The sequence below is a fragment of the Piliocolobus tephrosceles genome, chromosome 12, assembly GCF_002776525.5.
Source record: "Piliocolobus tephrosceles isolate RC106 chromosome 12, ASM277652v3, whole genome shotgun sequence".
Lineage (NCBI taxonomy): Eukaryota > Metazoa > Chordata > Mammalia > Primates > Cercopithecidae > Piliocolobus > Piliocolobus tephrosceles.
In genome coordinates, this window is record NC_045445.1 from 34,391,029 (window position 1) to 34,408,385 (window position 17,357).

Below are 17,357 nucleotides of genomic sequence, written 5' to 3' on the forward strand. Positions count from 1 at the left end.
AGTCTTTATCTCTCCTACATGTTTGGAGGATAGCTTTGTTGGGTGTATTATTCTCAGTTTTTGCCTTCAGCACTTTGTTTTTTTGTTGTTGTTGTTGTTTGTTTGTTTGTTTGTTTGTTTGTTTTGAGACGGAGTCTTGCTCTGCCGCCTGGGCTGGAGTGCAGTGGCCGGATCTCAGCTCACTGCAAGCTCCGCCTCCCGGGTTTCCGCCATTCTCCTGCCTCAGCCTCCGGAGTAGCTGGGACTACAGGCGCCGGCCACCTCGCCTGGCTAGTTTTTTTTGTATTTTTAGTAGAGACGGGGTTTCACCGTGTTAGCCAGGATGGTCTCGATCTCCTGACCTCGTGATCCGCCCGTCTCGGCCTCCCAAAGTGCTGGGATTACAGGCTTGAGCCACCGTGCCCGGCCTGCCTTCAGCACTTTGAATATATCATCTCACTCTCTCCTGTCCTGTATCATTTCTGCTGAGAGTCTGTTGCCAGACAAATCAAAGTCCTTTATATGTTATTTGCTTTTATTTCTCTTGCTGCTTTTAGGATCTTGTCTTTGTCCTTGACCTCTGAGAGCTTAATATATATTTTGGTGTAGTCCTATTTGGGTTTAATCTGCTTGGTAATCTTTGACTTTCCTGTATCTGGATATTTATATGTTTCTCTAGGTTTGGGAAGTTTTCTGTTATTTCTTTGAATAAGCTATTGACCCCCTTTTCTTTCTCAATTTCCTCTTGAGGGCCAATGACTCAGATTTGCTCTTTTGAAGTTATTTTCTCGTTCTTGTAGGTATTCTTCATTCCTTTTCCTTCTTTTTTCTTTTTTTCTTCTCTGACTGTGTATTTTCAAATAGACTATCTTTGAGCTCACTCTTTCTTTCTTCTGCTTGATCAGTTCTGCTGTTGATACCTCTGTGATGAGTTTTTCAGTTCAGCCAATGTATTTCTCAGTTCCAGGTATCTGTTTGATTTTTTCTTATCATTTCCATTTCTTCATTAAATTTCTCTGATACATTTCTAAATTGTGTTTCTGTATTAACTTGGAGATTGCTGAGTATCTTCAAAACTGCTATTTTGAATTCTTGATCTGACTCCTGTCACTTTGCTATCTGAGAGCTCACATGTTGCTCTCTCATTGGGGTTGATCACTGGTTCCTTGCTTTGTCCATTTGGGGAGGTCATCGTTCACTGTTTGCTGTTATTTCTTATGTATGTGGATCTATGTCTTCGCATTAAAGAATTGGTTACTTTTTCAAGTCTTTCCTGTCTGAGTTGGTTTGTGTGTTTAGAGGTTCTGTGCGATTTGCCCGTTGATTTCCTTAGCCCTAGATTGCTGCCTTCTTTTGAGCACTAGATGGCGCCCTAAGCACAGGTTTTCTGTAGCTCTCCAAGTGCTGCCCATTGCAGATAAGGGGAGATTCCAAAGGGGACTCCTCAGCTGTGTGGGGAAGCTGGCTATGGCTTCATGCCCAGAGGTTCCCTGCAGGGTGCCTCCTACAGTGTGGTGCTGCTAAACCACCTCTCTAATTTGGTGTCCCCTTTTTCTATAGTGGAGAGCAGACCCCGAGTTTCTAGTGCTGGGCCATGCGGCCCCACCTCCAAGGTTTGTCTCCACCTGTCCTTAGGTGGAGGCACTTGTGATGCTTCCTGTGAGTTGAGGCAGGAACAGCTTTCTTGCATAGGAACCCAAGATGATGGGGAAGCTGGCTGTCCACCTTGATCTCACTTTTTCCAATGTAGAAACCATGAATCTTGGAGGATTTTTCCATGTGGTGTCTAGTAGTTTGGGGGAGGGGCATTGTGGATAGAGAAGTCCATTTCTCTCACTTTAAGCTCATAGTTTTTCACTTCTCTGTGGCCTCAGGGATTGTCACAGCTTTGGTTTTGAGTTCTGGTGATAAATGTGGCACTGGATAGTTGTTTTTGGTTTTCAGTGAGCAGGGGAAGTGAATCCAGATTGCTTCTACTCCGTCTTTCATGACATTACTCCCCAACTCTGAAGTTTTGAGAATGAGTGACTGAAGAATTGTAATGCCATTATCCAAGCTAGGGGACATGGAACATGTCATGGTAAATAAATAGGTCAGGTTGCACTTGTTGAATTTGAGAGTCATCTGCAACTAAATGGACTATAAGAATCTTGACCTTGGCATTCAGGAGAGAGAGCTGAGATAAAAGCATAGATCTATAAATCATGAGTGTGAAGGGATGGTGGTTGAATCCTTTAGAGTGGAGGGGATCATAAAGGTAGAGAGGGTGGAGTGAGAATTCAAAAGTGCCAAGAACTGGACTTTGAGCAACCAACTCCTACACCTTGAGGATTGGGTAGAAGAGAAGTGAGCATACTAAGACAGGGAACAGCAGTTGGAGAGATAGAAAATTCCAAAGAGTGCTGGTCATAGAAACCGAGGGAAGGGAGACATTCAGAAAAGAGAAAGTAGCTTTTTTGCAATGGGTTTGCCACCAGAACACAGGTTGTCTTGAAAACCACCCCTAAAAACCAAAATGGGAAAGGAAAAGACTCGTATCAATATTGTCATCATTGGACATGTAGATTCAGGCAAGTCCACTACTACTGGCCATCTGACCTACAAATGCAGTGGCATCAACAAAAGAACCACTGAAAAATTGAGAAGAAGGTTGCTAAGATAGGAAAGGGCTCCTTCAAGTATGCCTGGGTCTTGGATAAACTGAAAGCTGAATGGTATCACCACTGATATTTCCCTGTGGAAATTTGAGACCAGTAAGTACTACAGGATTATCATTGATGCCCCAGGATACAGAGTCTTCATCAAAAACACAATTACGGGCCGAGCACAGTGGCTCACGCCTGTAATCCGGCGTGATCACTTGAGGTCAAGAGTTCAAGATCAGCCTGGCCAGCATGGTGAAACCCCATCTTTACTGAAAATACAAAAATTAGCTGGGCGTGGTGGCATGCATCTGTAATCCCAGCTACTCGGGAGGTTGAGGCAGGAGAATCACTGGAACCCAGGAGGTGGAGATTGTAGTGAGCCGAGATCATACCACTGTACTCTGGCCTGGGGAACAGAGCATGACCCTGCCTCAAAAACAAACAAACAAACAAAACAAAACAAAACAAAAAAAGACTACAGGCACATCTCAAGCTGACTGTGCTCTCTTGATAATTGCTGCTGGTGTTGGTGAATTTGAAGTTGGTGTCTCCAAGAATGGGCAGACCCATAAGCATGCCCTTCTGGCTTACACACTGGCTGTGAAACAACTACTTGTAGGTGTTAACAAAATGGATTCCACTTAGTCACCCTACCACCAGACGAGATACAAGGAAATCAGCACTTACATTAAGAAAATTGGCTACAACCCTGACACAGTAGCATTTGTGCCAATTTCTGGTTGGCATGGTGACAACATGCTGGAGCCAAGTGCTAACATGCCTTGGTTCTAGAAATGGAAAGTCACCTGTAAAGATAGCAATGCCAGTGGAACCATGCTGCTTGAAGCTCTGGACTTTATTCTACCATCAGGTCATCCAACTTATGAGCCCTTGTGTCTGTATCTCCAGGATGTCTACAAGATCGTTGGTATTGGTACTGTACCTGTGGGCCGAGAAGAGACTGGTGTTCTCAAACCTGGCATGGTGGTCAACTTTGCTCCAGTCAATGTTAGAATTGAAGTAAAGTCTTTTGAAATGCACCATGAAGCTTTGAGTGAATCTCTTCCTGGGGACAATGTGGGCCTCAATGTGAACAAGGTGTTTGCCCACTTAATAAAATTGGATATAAAGAACAAGAAGGCTAAGTTGTTATAAATGTCAGTTAGCATGCCTTACAGTTCTTGGTGGCTTAGATCACCACTTTATATTTCAAAGTATCTGAATAAAGACAGCTTCACAGTTGCTCCCAAGTCTTCATATCTGAAAGAATCCTTTTACAAATCTGAAATGGAACAATTTGATATTTATTACAGAATCATCGTGGTCTTGAAAGAAATCAGTGATTTACATTTCTAACCATATTTCCAAAGAGAATGTCTTTTTTATGAAATGGGGGAATGTAAGAGGTACATAGATTATTTACAACTGTCTCTGTCAAGCATTTGCTCTTTATTTGTGTCCATTGCTGGATTCAACACTATATTGGCATATCCATACTTAATTTTTTTGTTGTTGCTGTTGTTGTTCTGATTAAAACCATGCATTACGTTCTTTCTAAGAAAAAAAAAAGAATGTGTCTGCCAAAGATGTTCATCATGGCAGTGTTGCTGGTGACAGCAAAAATGACCCACCAATGGAAGCATCTGGGTTCACTGCTCAGGTGATTATCCTGAACCATCTAGGCCAAGTCAGTGCTGGCTATGCCCTGTACTAGATTGTCACACATCTCACATTCCTTGCAAGTGTTCTGAGCTGAAAGAAAAGATGACCATTCTGATAAGAAGCTAGAATATGGCCCTAAATTATTGAAATCCGGTGATGCTGCCATGATTGATGTAGTTCCTAGCAAGACCATGTGTGTTAAGAGCTTCTCTGAATATTCTGACTATCTGACTATTCTTCTCTGGGTCATTTTGCAGGGAAATATACCTTTATACCAAGTATAGAGCCAAGTATGAACTTATACAACAGGTTATATAGGTTATGTAACAAGTGGAGGTGTGCACCTACATGCCAAACTCACTGAGACAGACAGTTGCCATGGGTGCAGAGGACAAGAAGGTGGCTAGAGCTGGCAAGGTCACCAAGTCTGTCCAGAAAGCTCGGAAGGCTAAATGAATATTATCCCTAAAACATGCCACCCCAGTCTTTTTTGTTGTTTTTGTTTGTTTTTTGTTTTTTTGGGTTTTTTTGTTTGTTTGTTTTGAGACAGGTTCTCACTCTGTTGCCCTGGCTGGAGCGTGGTGGCACGATCTCTGCTCACTGCAACCTCTGCCTCCTGGGTTCAAGCAATCCTCCTGCCTTAGACTCCCAAGTAGCTGGGACTACAGGCATGTGCCACCATGCCTGACTAGGTCTCATTATATTGCCCGGACTGGTCTCAAACTCCTGGGCTCAAGTGATCTACCCATCTCAGCCTTCCAAAATGTTGGGAGTACAGGCATGAGCCACGGTGCCTGGCCTGAGTCTTGATCAGTGATGGAAGGGTCTCAGAACTGTTTGTTTCAATTGGCCACTTAAATTTAGTCACAAAAGACTGGTTAATGATAACAATGCATTGTAAAACCTTCGGAAGAAAGGAGAATGTTTTGTGAACTTTTTTTTTTTTTTTGGCATCTGGTAATTTTAAGTTATTTAGTTTTTAAAATCAGCACTTTTTAGCGGAAACAACTTGACCAAATACCTGTCACAGAAATTTGAGACCCATTAAAACCAAATTTAATGAGGAAAAAAGAGAGAGTAGTCAACAGTGTTAAGAGTACAAAGAAATATGGCTGGGCGCGGTGGCTCAAGCCTGTAATCCCAGCACTTTGGGAGGCCTAGACGGGCGGATCACGAGGTCAGGAGATCGAGACCATCCTGGCTAACACGGTGAAACCCCGTCTCTACCAAAAAATACCAAAAAAAAAAAACTAGCCGGGCGAGGTGGCGGGCGCCTGTAGTCCCAGCTACTTGGGAGGCTGAGGCAGGAGAATGGCGTAAACCCGGAAGACGGAGCTTGCAGTGAGCTGAGATCCAGCCACCGCACTCCAGCCTGGGTGACAGAGTGAGACTCCATCTCAAAACAAAAAGAGTACAAAGAAATAAAGTAGACTAAGATCTGGATGTGATGTTTTTATAAGTTTCTGATGAATTAAAATAGTGTTTTAAAAGCCAGTCATATTCAAAGAACTACAGAGAAAATGGGAGGAAGAAAAATGTTTTTGCAATAAACTTAGGGTGCCATTTAATTGACATCAAAAAGAAAGCAAGGGTAATAGATGGGTTACTTAAGTGTCATGTACAAATCTCTTCCTTTTTTTTCAAAATTGAATTTTTTTTGTAATGTCTATAATTCTGTGTCTGATTTGCAAATTTGGATGTAAAATAAGAATCACTTGAACACAATTGCAGAGTTTGATCAGAAAAGCAGAGTGAAAAGCAATAAGGGATGATTACAGTAATCAGACCATATGCAATTGTGGAAGCAGGGTGTCAGGTCCTGGGGTCTGGGTCCAACACATGCTGAAGTCCAGAAGGAGTGGGTGGATGAGCAGACAGAACATTCGGGGGCTTTAGGCAGGTGAATATGGTTTTATTCAGCAGCAGCTTTTATTAACAGCTTTCTCACACTAGCTCTCTCACACTGGCCACCCTGTCTTGGCTGCTTGAGCTGGTGGCTCCCACACACAGCTGTGTAGCCAGCTCTCACTTGCCTTCAGGGTCAGCAGTTTAACTCTTTTTCTCTTGGGGCACGAGCAAGCCAAGCTGTGTCCTGGCTCTCTCCTGTCCATCTGCAAGACTGACAGTTTTCGCTCTCTCTCTTTCTCTGGGCACCAGTTCACCCACCACCATGTTGAGCCAAGCTGAGCCCCAACAGCCCTGTACAGCATTAGCAGGGCAAATATACCTTTATACCAAGTATAGAGCCAAGTATGAACTTACACAAACAGATTATGTAACAAGTGGAGGTGTGCACCTGCATGCCAAACTCGCTGAGTCATGCAGTCCTGGATATCCACTTCGGCTTATTCCTTGACCAAAGCACATCCATGTACCTTACACTCCACCCCTTAGGCTGAGGGAGACTTAGGTCTTGGGCACACAGGTTTTTTTTTTTTTTTTTTTTTTTTTTTTGTGAGACGGAGTCTTGCTCTGTCGCCCGGGCTGGAGTGCAGTGGCCGGATCTCAGCTCACTGCAAGTTCCGCCTCCCGGGTTTACGCCATTCTCCTGCCTCAGCCTCCGGAGTAGCTGGGACTACAGGCGCCCGCCACCTCGCCCGGCTAGTTTTTTGTATTTTTAGTAGAGACGGGGTTTCACCGTGTTAGCCAGGATGGTCTCGATCTCCTGACCTTGTGATCCGCCCGTCTCGGCCTCCCAAAGTGCTGGGATTACAGGCTTGAGCCACCGCGCCCGGCCGAGCACACAGGTTTGATACTCAGGTTTTGCACACAGGCCTGACATATAAACTTTGGGCATGCGGGCCTGATACATACACAGGCTTGACACATAAGCCTGACACACAAGCTTTGGGCATGCAGGCCCAATACATACATAAGCTTTTGGGCACTCAAGCTCATTATATACATAAGCTTTGATGAACTGCCCAGCTATTGGTGCAGATCACCATAGGTTGTCACATCCTTGGTGATTACCAGTCACACTGCCCTGAGTTTAGCTTATTAGCTGCCTTGCCCACACCTGGTTTCAAACCACATGGTGTTAGTACTAGGCTGGACTGCACCAGCAGTCCAGGCAGCAGTAGCACCCCAGCTAGATCTAGCTGTGTGCCATGCCCTATCAGGAATGAGGGGATGCCCTTCCTAATAATGGTGAAGTCTCAGGGTTTAGGAGTGCCTCAGGCCCCATGGCCTTATCTTGCATTAGGACTACAGGTCCCAAGACCTCTTGCAACTTTGCTGCTAGGAGCTTTGTACTTAGCATACTTCACTGTTTCAAGTAGGCACCCCACTTCGCTAAAGTGGATATCTGTGCTGTCTCTGTCCAGGGAGTCATTACCCATGAATGCACCTATCCCACTATTAATAACTGCTTCTCTATTAGTAAGCACCAGAGCTCAGCTCCCGTCCACAGTTGGGACTAACAGCCCACTGGCACTTCCAAGTGCTCCATGCACTGCTATAGGCCCTAGCCAAAATTATCTGTGGTTACATGCACATTCAGTGTAAATGAGCACCCTGGTTTACTACCCAGAAAGGCTGTCCCAGCCTCATCACCCCAATCCCAGGCAAGAGGGACACTGCCACTTTTAAACCTGCAAGAGAATCAGAGGTTAACATAACATTATTAACAAAACTACAACATATGGTGGGGCCTATACAGTAGCCCTGCAGCAACACTGTGAAAGTCCATTGTCGCTGTCCCATGAAAGCAAACTGTTACTTGCTCTCTGGAGCATTGTCAGTTGACAAGAATGCATTAGCCAAGTCCACCACACAGTGGCACTGCCAAGTTCCATTGTCAAGTGGTCTATTAAGTCTGTGATAGATGACACAGCTGCCAAGCCATACAAAACATCCACCCCAGAATGTCTTCAGGTATGGATGGGAGAGACATACACAGCGCATAAGCGGAAAAGCCAAGCGGCTGATGCCAAGATGCAGAGATACAGGTTTCACTTTCACTGACCAGTCTTCATAGTTGTCAATAAATGCAGCTCTGCCCAGAAACTTATCCAGGGGTCAGGGACCAGTGGATTGCCAAGTCCAAATGTGGCTCCCGTTGTCCAGTGCCCTCCAAGCTGGGCATCTCGGCCAGTTCTCTTATCAAACAGAAAAGGCTTTACACTTCCACCAATACTGCAGCAGGTACTCTTTGAACTGGGATGCTTGAGCGGGACTGGGTTGTGCAACAAGGTCTTTCTCCCAAATGACTTGCACTAAGTCTGTGCACGACTGCCGACATTATTTGCTTAACTCAACTCAGCAGGGGCACAGGCACCAAAGGAAGGGTGCTCCACCACAGCAGGGGGTCTCTGGGCCTACTCGTGGGGCCCAGTAGCTGCTCATGATCTATTTTGTGGTGGATCACTGGGCAAGCCTGCCATGGAGGTTCTTCCTCCTCCCTGCACCGAGTCCCACAAGAACTGGGCATGAACTTCCCACGGCACAATTACAAACACTCATCTGACTCTGCCAGCAAAGGCATGCTTCTTCTCAGTGCTGTGCACTTCCAGGTGCTTCAGTGCCTTCTCCATACTCACAGGAGACCCACCCACTGCCTCCCATGTTTCCACTGGAGCCCATCTTCACAGCACAGCCACCACCGGGTATCACAGCCCACGCTGTGGCCACAAAGCCAACCCAGGAGCCCTCAGGGACTGGGGCCCACTCACCTCATCCCATTCTCATCACCAATTGTCAGGTCCCGGAATCCAGGTCCAGCCCATGCTGAAGTCCAGAGGGAGTTGGTGGATGAGCAGAAAGAACACTTGGGGGGCCATAGGCAGGTGAATATGGTTTTATTTAGCAGCAGCTTTTATTAACAGCTTTCTCACACTAGCTCTCACACTGTTCGCCCTGTCTCAGCTGCGTGAGCCAGTGGCTCCCAAAAACAGCTGTGTATCTGGCTCTCCCTTGCCTTCAGGGTCAGCAGCTTAACTCTTTCTCTCTGGGCATGAGCAAGCCAAGCTGTGTGCTGGCTCCCTCCTGTCCGTCTGCAAGACAGACAGCTTTGGCTCTCTCTCTTTCTCTGGGCACCAGCGTGCCCGCCATGTTAAGCCATGTTGAGCCGAGTGGAGTCCCAAGAGCCCCTATAGAACGTTAGCAGGGCAGTTATACCTTTTACAGACAATAGTGGCTTAGAGTGAAGTATAAACTTACATAAACAGGTTATATAACAAGTGGAGGTGTGCGCCTGCATGCCAAACTCACTGAGTCATGCAGGCCTGGATATTCACCTTGGCCTATTTCTTGACCAAAGAACATCCATGTACCTTACACAGGGGAAGAAATCTATAGAAGGCTATTGTCTCTGTACTTATGGCAGCCTGAAATCACTGCAGATATTCAGGGCCCACACTTGGGAAGAAGAGGTGTATGTGGTGTGGGGGAAAGCAAGGACAAACTGGAACCTGCAAGGATTAACTTGAATATCTAGGACAAACTAAATTCCCATGAAGACTTACTGGAACATGCGTCTGTCTCTTACTGCCTCCAACCTAGAGAAAGAGCTGACATCCATAGTGATGGAAATGCACACACAACTGACCTAGGACTTGGAGAAGTTGAAGAAGGAGCTCTTGTCAGAGTTGGAGTTGCTGCAGGTCCTGCTGCTGCCCCACACCAACAAGGTGTGCCAGTGGATCAGTGCCAGTGTACGCCAGTGGCAACAGTGCCTGGTCCTACCAAACTTCAGAATATAGTATCTGTTGCTTCACTCCCACTTCCCAAGCCCTGCCCAAATTTTCCTCCTGGTCCAGTCTCAGAACCATATTGGGAAGGCAATTCCAGGAAACTATGTTTCTAGCTTAGCTAAGTTGGCAAAGCCACTTCAACAACTGTGAGACAAATACAGACCAGTAGAATGTGACTGGTCACTATTAGAGAAAAGAATAACACACAGTAGAGAAAAAAGAAAGAATCCCAAACCAAAAAACGTATGGGTCATTCTGCGCATCAGTTATGGACAAGGACTTCTCAGTGTTTGGTGCTCACATTCAACAAAAGCTGTGTCCAAGAAGGACTCATTTAACCAGTATCATCTACCCCAACAATCCTGAGTGTCTATGTCCACAATGTTCAGCAGAGCAGAAGAGGAAGAAACAGTAAGCATGGAGTTACTGGCAGCATTTTGGAATGCTTCTGGTCACCGTGAATTTTGGTCACTGACCTCTGACTTCTGAAATAAGCCATCCAACACTGAACCTTCCACCCAGCTTTTCAAAGAGGGTGAGTGTTCCCTTATTTTTAAAGCAACCATTGGTGAAATAAAGGTGACACATAAATTAGATTCACTGTATAGGCTTTGGTAAAAGTCGTGATTTGTTGCCAAAGCTTCAGATAGAAATGAATCCCAGTGTGACACATGGATATCTTTTCAGTTTAAAAGCAAAGTTTCAGAGATGAAAACTTCGGCTTCTGTGCTCTCACCCACCCCTCTGAGGAATATGAAATAGTTGGGGGCCCATGGATAAAACAGAAAAGCAGTGGAGAATAGCTTGAAGGCATCAGGAGGCTGGACAGATGGCTGTAAAGATATTCTGCTTATTTTATGGGGTAAGCCGTGCTTTGAGCATTTTCCAAAGGGGAAAGAAAGGTGAGCAACTTTATTTATCACAAAACAGTTGATTTTTTACTTACTTTACTTACAAATGACTATGGTTTGAACATTTGTCCCCTCCAAAACTCACGTTGAAATTTAATCCCCAGTGTGGCAGTATCGAGAGGTGGAGTCTTGGGGCTTTTAAGAGGTGATAGGTCATAAAGGCTCTGCCCTCATGAATGGACTAATCCATCCATGGATTAATGGGTCAGTAGATTAATGCGTTATCATGGCAGTGGTACTAGTGGCTTCATAAGAAGAGGAAGAGAGACCCAAGCTAGGATACTCAGCCCCCTCACCCTGTGATGCTCTGTGCTGTCTAGGAAGTTTGCAGAGAATCCCCACCAGCTAGAGGGTCCTCACCAGATGCAGTCCCTTGACCTTGGGCTTTTCAGCCGCCATAACCATATGAAATAAATTCCTTTTCTTTATAAATTACACAGTTTTAGATATCTATTATAAGCAACAGAAAACAGACTAAGACAAGAACGTTTGATGAAAAGCTATGCCTTTTAAATTTTGACTGGCATTAAGTTATATAGATAGAACATAGTAACCTAGCTCAACAGACCACACATGATTTAAATTTATTACTTTTCTTCTCCATAGATTAAGTTAGAAAAAAGGAAATATTAATGTAGCTACTGAAGTTTTGCATCTAAAACCTTTGTGAAATTCTGGCTAGTCTCTTTTAAAGAGTAATAGAAAATCATGGGCTTTATTTTGAAGAGCCAGTTTTCTTCAGCATTGTGGTAATAATAATAACTAATATTATTTAGGATTTGCTACATGCTAGGTATTAACCAACTGTTTTACATGTATTATTGAATCCTTTTAACACCTCTAGGCTATCAGTATGATTATTCCCACTTAAAGATGAAGAAACTGGAGCACAGAAAGGTTGTGACTTGTGTAAAGACACACAGTAAGTTCCAGAGCTACAGTTCAAACCCAGTCTACATCACTGCATTCCTACAAAATTCACACTGATCAGTAGGGAGAAATCACTTCAGCAAAAGATGTCTGAACAGGAATGGTTAGTGCAGCATCTTTTATAAGGGGTTAACATTTGAAAAAGCTTATCTGTCTATCTATCAATAAGGGACTGGTTAAACTGATGAAGTTAATCTATTCAGTGGGCTAGTTTTGCATCTGTTAGGAGTTATATTACAGAGATGTACAGACAGTGTGATCCAATTTTAGTAAACATATTTACCAGTGTTCATATACATTAAAAAGTCTGGAAAATTATACAGCAAAAATACTAACAATGATCATTGTGAAGTGGTAGGATTCTAGGTAATTTAAAATTTGTCCCAATTTTTCCTACAATAATCATGTAATAAAGAATAGAATAAAATCTTTAAAACTCACACTACTGTTCTTTCACTGAGAAACACTGCTTCTCTTTTGAGTTGCAGACTGGAAATCAGCCCTGACTGCACTCAAGTGCTCTGTGACCTTGGACAAGTCACTTACCCTCTCTGGGTCTCCTGTTTCACATGTATAATAAGAACATGATTTAATTTTGCAGGTTCCTTTGTGTTTTAACATTCTTTGACTTAATGGAGCTGATTCTTAGCAAAGTTCTTTTTAAAAAAGAACAAATAGTGTGTGGAGGTTTAAATGTTGATAAATGGTTTCTTCACACTTTATCTGTTTTCTTCAATATGTGAAGTTATTATTTCCATTATTCCCTTCCCATGAGTCCTTTCAGAAGGGAAAGCTGGCTTTTTGCTCTCGCTGGGGATGGCGGAGGGAGGTACCCCGCTGAGGGGAAGGGGGATGCCTGAGACCTGGACTTCCTTGGGAGTCTGCTGCGGAGTCGAAGGAAAACCAAGATTTCATTTTCAAGATGGAAAGTCCGTCAGACTCAGCTGTGGTTTTACCTAGCACTCCTCAGACCTCTGCAAATCCATCATGTCCCTATACAAATAGTTCGCGAAAACAACCTATGAGTGCAGCACTTAGAGAAAGAGTAAGGAAAGCAAGATCTTCATTTAATTCCTGTTATAATGTGGTGAAACTTCTTAAAGTAGAGAATGAAGAAAACGATCAGACTTTTCAGAGAAACCAGCATCTTCCACAGAGGAAAACTGTTTGGAATTTCAAGGAAGTTTTAAACACATAGACAGTGAATTTGAAGAAAATACAAATTTGAAAGATACTTTAAAGAATTTCAATGTCTGTGAATCTCAGTCACTTGACTCTGGGTCATGCAGTGCTCTCCAAAATGAGTTTGTGAATGAGAATCTTTCTAAACAAGGATTAAATGATGAAAAAGGCAAATTGGTGGAGCAGGTTCAGGAGAAAGAAGACCTTTATCAGAGGCTAAAACTATTTAAACTGTATGATAAAGAATGATCTATCTCCATTACAATTGTTAATATAAGAAGTGGAGAAGCGGTAGCCAGCTGTTGCTTTGAGTTGCAGTCACCTGTGTCTGAAGAGAACAAGGAACTAAGGCTTACTCAATTTATAGACTACTATGGGTTAGAAGATAAATTGCTACACTATAACAGAAGTGAAGAATAATTTATAGATGTTTAATTCCTGATTTTTGCTCCAGAATATCTTTGAGAATGATAACTTAATTAAAAGATACTTACTCATTTTAAAGGGAAGATAGAAACCATTAGGGCTCAGAGGAAGGTATCCCAGTGAACATCAATTAAGGGCACTCTAATACTCTAATATATAAATTATAAACTAAGTTCTAAAAGGAAAATTAGTATTTTGGATAGATTTGACAAAGAAAATTTGACATTTAAATCATGTTTAAAAAGTCATTTGGGCAGTTCTGGAAACTAGTTTTAATACAATTGTTTTATTGTGGCCAAAAGTTTTATTTTAAATGTTAAAAAAAAAAATTGTCCAATCTAGTGAATGTCTAAACCTAAAGTTTAAAAATTTGTGCCTCTCTCCTAAGTTTATGCACCTTGTTTACATCCATCTACCACATATTTCCATCTGATAATCTAGCAGGTAATTAAACCCATATGTCCAAAACTAAAAAAAAAAAAAAAAAAAAGAACGTTAATGTTAATGCATTTCACCAGAAATGTGTCAAATCACTCTGGGAAAATAAGTGCCTTTTCCCAGAAAGACACTTTGTGACCAATACATTAACAGAGTGTGTTTGTTTGTTTGTTTTTGCCATATGTTGAAACAACACACGTCACAACCCAAGCAAAATAAGAAACAAAAGCAAACTATTCAAACACAATCCCCATTAGCTGTCCTTACTCCAGAGTCTTGGCTTTGTTCCTAGGATCGCCTTTTACCTATATATCTGATTAATGATAATAATAATGATAACTACTAGCCTTTGTTTTACAGATATCCATATGGCCATTTAAAATATTCAAGGCATAGTGAATGATGCTGAGCAGAGGAGGGCAACGAGAAAGAGTAGATTTTTTTTTAGAAAGTGGGTGGCTGGCTCGGTTGGCTCACTACCTGTCTAGGAATTAACCCAGGCATGGAGGCTGTAGTTACAGGAGCGCGTGTCCTTGCATGGCCTTTGCCAAGAGGCTCTCAGGCACCTTCTGCTGTCGAGTTGGCCCTCACGCTGCCTCTGCCTGAGGGTTCTGGCTTTGCACCCAACTCTCCTGACCAGCGCCTTCCAAATTCACTTTTCACAAATGGCTGTTTCTCACCATTTGTGGGATGATGTGATTCTAGGAGGTAATGTGAAGTCTGAGGGGTGATGTGGGGTAAAGTGGAGCTTGGAGAGGGGGACTGGCATGGGGCATGTGTAGAGCCTGAGAGGTAATATGCAGATTAGGGAACTGTGAAGGGGAGTCTGTGGGATAGGGGTGGAATGATGTGCAGTTTGCTGGGGTGAGGGGTGGGTGGGAATGTGCAGCCTGTGAGTTGCTGTGTCCCCAAGACCTACTCTCCACTATATGAGCATAGTCCCGGCACGACCCAAACCTTGGTGTCTCCTGCACCCCAGGAGGCCTTAGCTCCAGTCAGGGGAATGGCAGAAAGCTTTTGTGCAGTTTCCTAGTCACGTTTTTAACTTGCCTCCTTTCAATAAACTGAAAAAATCTGCCCTCAGCGAAGAAATGCTGTATTTTCTGTTATCCTTATCAACCAGAATAGTCTTTCAGCAATATATATTTATTATGAAATCAGAAGCTATTTTTCAACAAATGTGAATATTGAATATGTACTCCGCCCGCCAAAACACACACCGGAGAAAGATGTCCCTAGAATCAATGGTCTGGAATCTTTTCACCTGTCTCACACTCCATGCCCTCTTCCATTTTTCACCCCCTAGCAGCCTCTTAGATTATGTATTCACCTTGGAACTATGATTCTGGGATCTTGCCCATTTATGTCTGCTTGCTAGCTATGTGGCAAGTAAATCACCAAACTACTCTGAACTAAAAACATCAACCTCATAGAGTCTATTCATTTATTCACTCACTCAACGCATGTTTACTGAGTACCTACTCCTGTTGAACCCTACGCTGGGTGCTGGTAATAACGTCAGTGAACAAGGCAGATGCTTTCCTTACTCTCATGAAATTGGTCACCCAACGGGGGAGCCAGACAATATACCAATAAATACAAAACTGGTAGTATGTATGTCAATGTAAAGAACATGGTAACACTAGAAAGAATACAAAGACTTCTAATTTAGGATGTAGGTCATGGGAGGCCACTCCAAGGAAGGGACATCAAAGCTGAACCTGAAGGATAAATAAGAATGAGCCAGGTGAACGATGATGGGCAGTGATTCCAAGCTGGGATATTTTCATATATTCCAAAAGAGGCCTTGTGACTAGATGGTGAGGAGTGAGGAGAAGAGAGGCTCCAGTAGTTTGAAGAGTTAAGCAGGAGATAGATTAGGCAAAGCTTTGAAGGCCATGCTAAGAATTTTAAATCAAGTCCTAGGGTACAGTGGAAAGCCACTGTATTATTTTTTATCACTAACATGATCTGATGTAGGTTTAGGGAATACTAATTTGGCTAATATGAAGATAACAGATGGGAGGGAATCAGGCATGAGTGCAGGAGCCTAGTAAGGAGCTATTGCAGGTGTTTAGGGAAAAGCTGATGATAGCAGTTTGGTTATGAGTGGCAACAGTGGAAGTGGTAAGTAACCAGATTCAGAGCATATTTTGAAGGAAGGGCACACAGGATATGCTGACATATTATATGTGGGGCTGAGAAAGAAGAAGGTATCAAGAATGGTGTCTTAGTCTGTTTGGGCTGCTACAACAAAATATCATAGACTGGCTGGCTTAAACAACACAAATTTATTTTCTTACAGTTCTAGAGGCTGGAAGTCTAAGGTCAGGATGCCAGTGTGCTCAGGTTCTGGTGAGAGTCGTCTTCCTTGCTTGCAGTTGGCTGCCTTCTCTATGTGTACTCACTGGCCTTTCCTTTCACATTCCAGTGGAAAGAAAGAGTGGGGAGGGAGAGAAGGAAGGGGAGAGAGAGAGAAAATCTTCAATTTTTTTTTTTTTTTTTTTTTTTTTTTGAGATGGAATCTTGCTCTGTCTCCCAGGCTGGAGTGCAGTGGCATGATCTCGGCTTACTAATGCAACCTCCGCCTCCCAGATTCAAGTGATTCTCCTACCTCAGCCTGCTGAGTAGCTGAGATTACAGGGATGTGCCAACATGCCCAGCTAATTTTTGTATTTTTAGTAGAGACAGGGTTTCACCATATTCGTTGGCCAGGCTGGCCTCAAACTCCTGACCTCAGGTGATCCACCCGCCTCAGCCTCCCAAAGTGCTGGGATTACAGGCATGAGCCACCATGCCTGGTCAATCTTCCTCTTCTTATAAGGTTATCAGGCAACCAATTCTATTGGATTAGGACCCTACCCTGTGACCTCTTTTAACCTTAATTATTGCCTAAAAGCTGAATCTACAAATGCAGTCACATTGAGGATTACAACTTCAACATAGGAATTTGAGGCAGGGCACAATTAAGTCCATTGCAGCTGGCAACTAGGTCTCTGGCTGTGAGAGTGAGGATTCCGGGAGGAGCAGTTTTAAGAAATTGCTCTGTATTAGTTTGTTCTTGCACTGCTATAAAGAAATACCTGAAACTGGGTAATTTATAAAGAAAAGAGGTTTAATTGACTCAGCTACACAGGCTGTAGAGGAAGCATGACTTGGAGGTCTCAGGAAACTTACAATTATGGTAGAAGGGGAAGCAGGTACATCTTCACACAGCCAGAGCAGGAGGAAGACAGGAGAGGTGCTACACTTTTTTTTTTTTTTTTTTTTTGAGACGGAATCTCACTCTGTCACCCAGGCTGGAGTGCAGTGGCAGCACCATCTTGGCTCACTGCAACCTCCGCCTCCCAGGTTCAAGCAATTCTCCTGCCTCAGCCTCCTGAGTAGCTGGGATTACAGGCACACACCACCATGCCCAGCTAATTTTTGTATTTTTAGTAGAGACAGGGTTTCACCATGTTGGTCAGGCTGTTCTCGAACTCCTGACCTCA

At 43.4% G+C, this 17,357-nt stretch overlaps 1 protein-coding gene and 1 pseudogene across 2 annotated transcripts in view; both read left to right on the forward strand.

Annotated features, from left to right (window-relative positions):
• Positions 1-17,357, forward strand: part of LOC111535918 (putative uncharacterized protein CXorf42) — a 66,271-nt gene that overhangs the window by 34,955 nt on the left and 13,959 nt on the right. The window contains exon 2 of one of the 2 annotated variants that reach the window (XM_023202158.1): positions 3,534-3,829. The exons of the other annotated variant lie outside the window; for it this stretch is intronic. Coding sequence (XP_023057926.1) covers positions 3,534-3,648 — 115 coding nt within the window. The 3' untranslated portion in view covers positions 3,649-3,829. Of the gene's footprint in view, positions 1-3,533; positions 3,830-17,357 lie in introns of those variants that run through there. 2 annotated transcript variants of the gene reach the window in all.
• LOC111535920 lies at positions 12,713-13,437 on the forward strand (annotated as a pseudogene).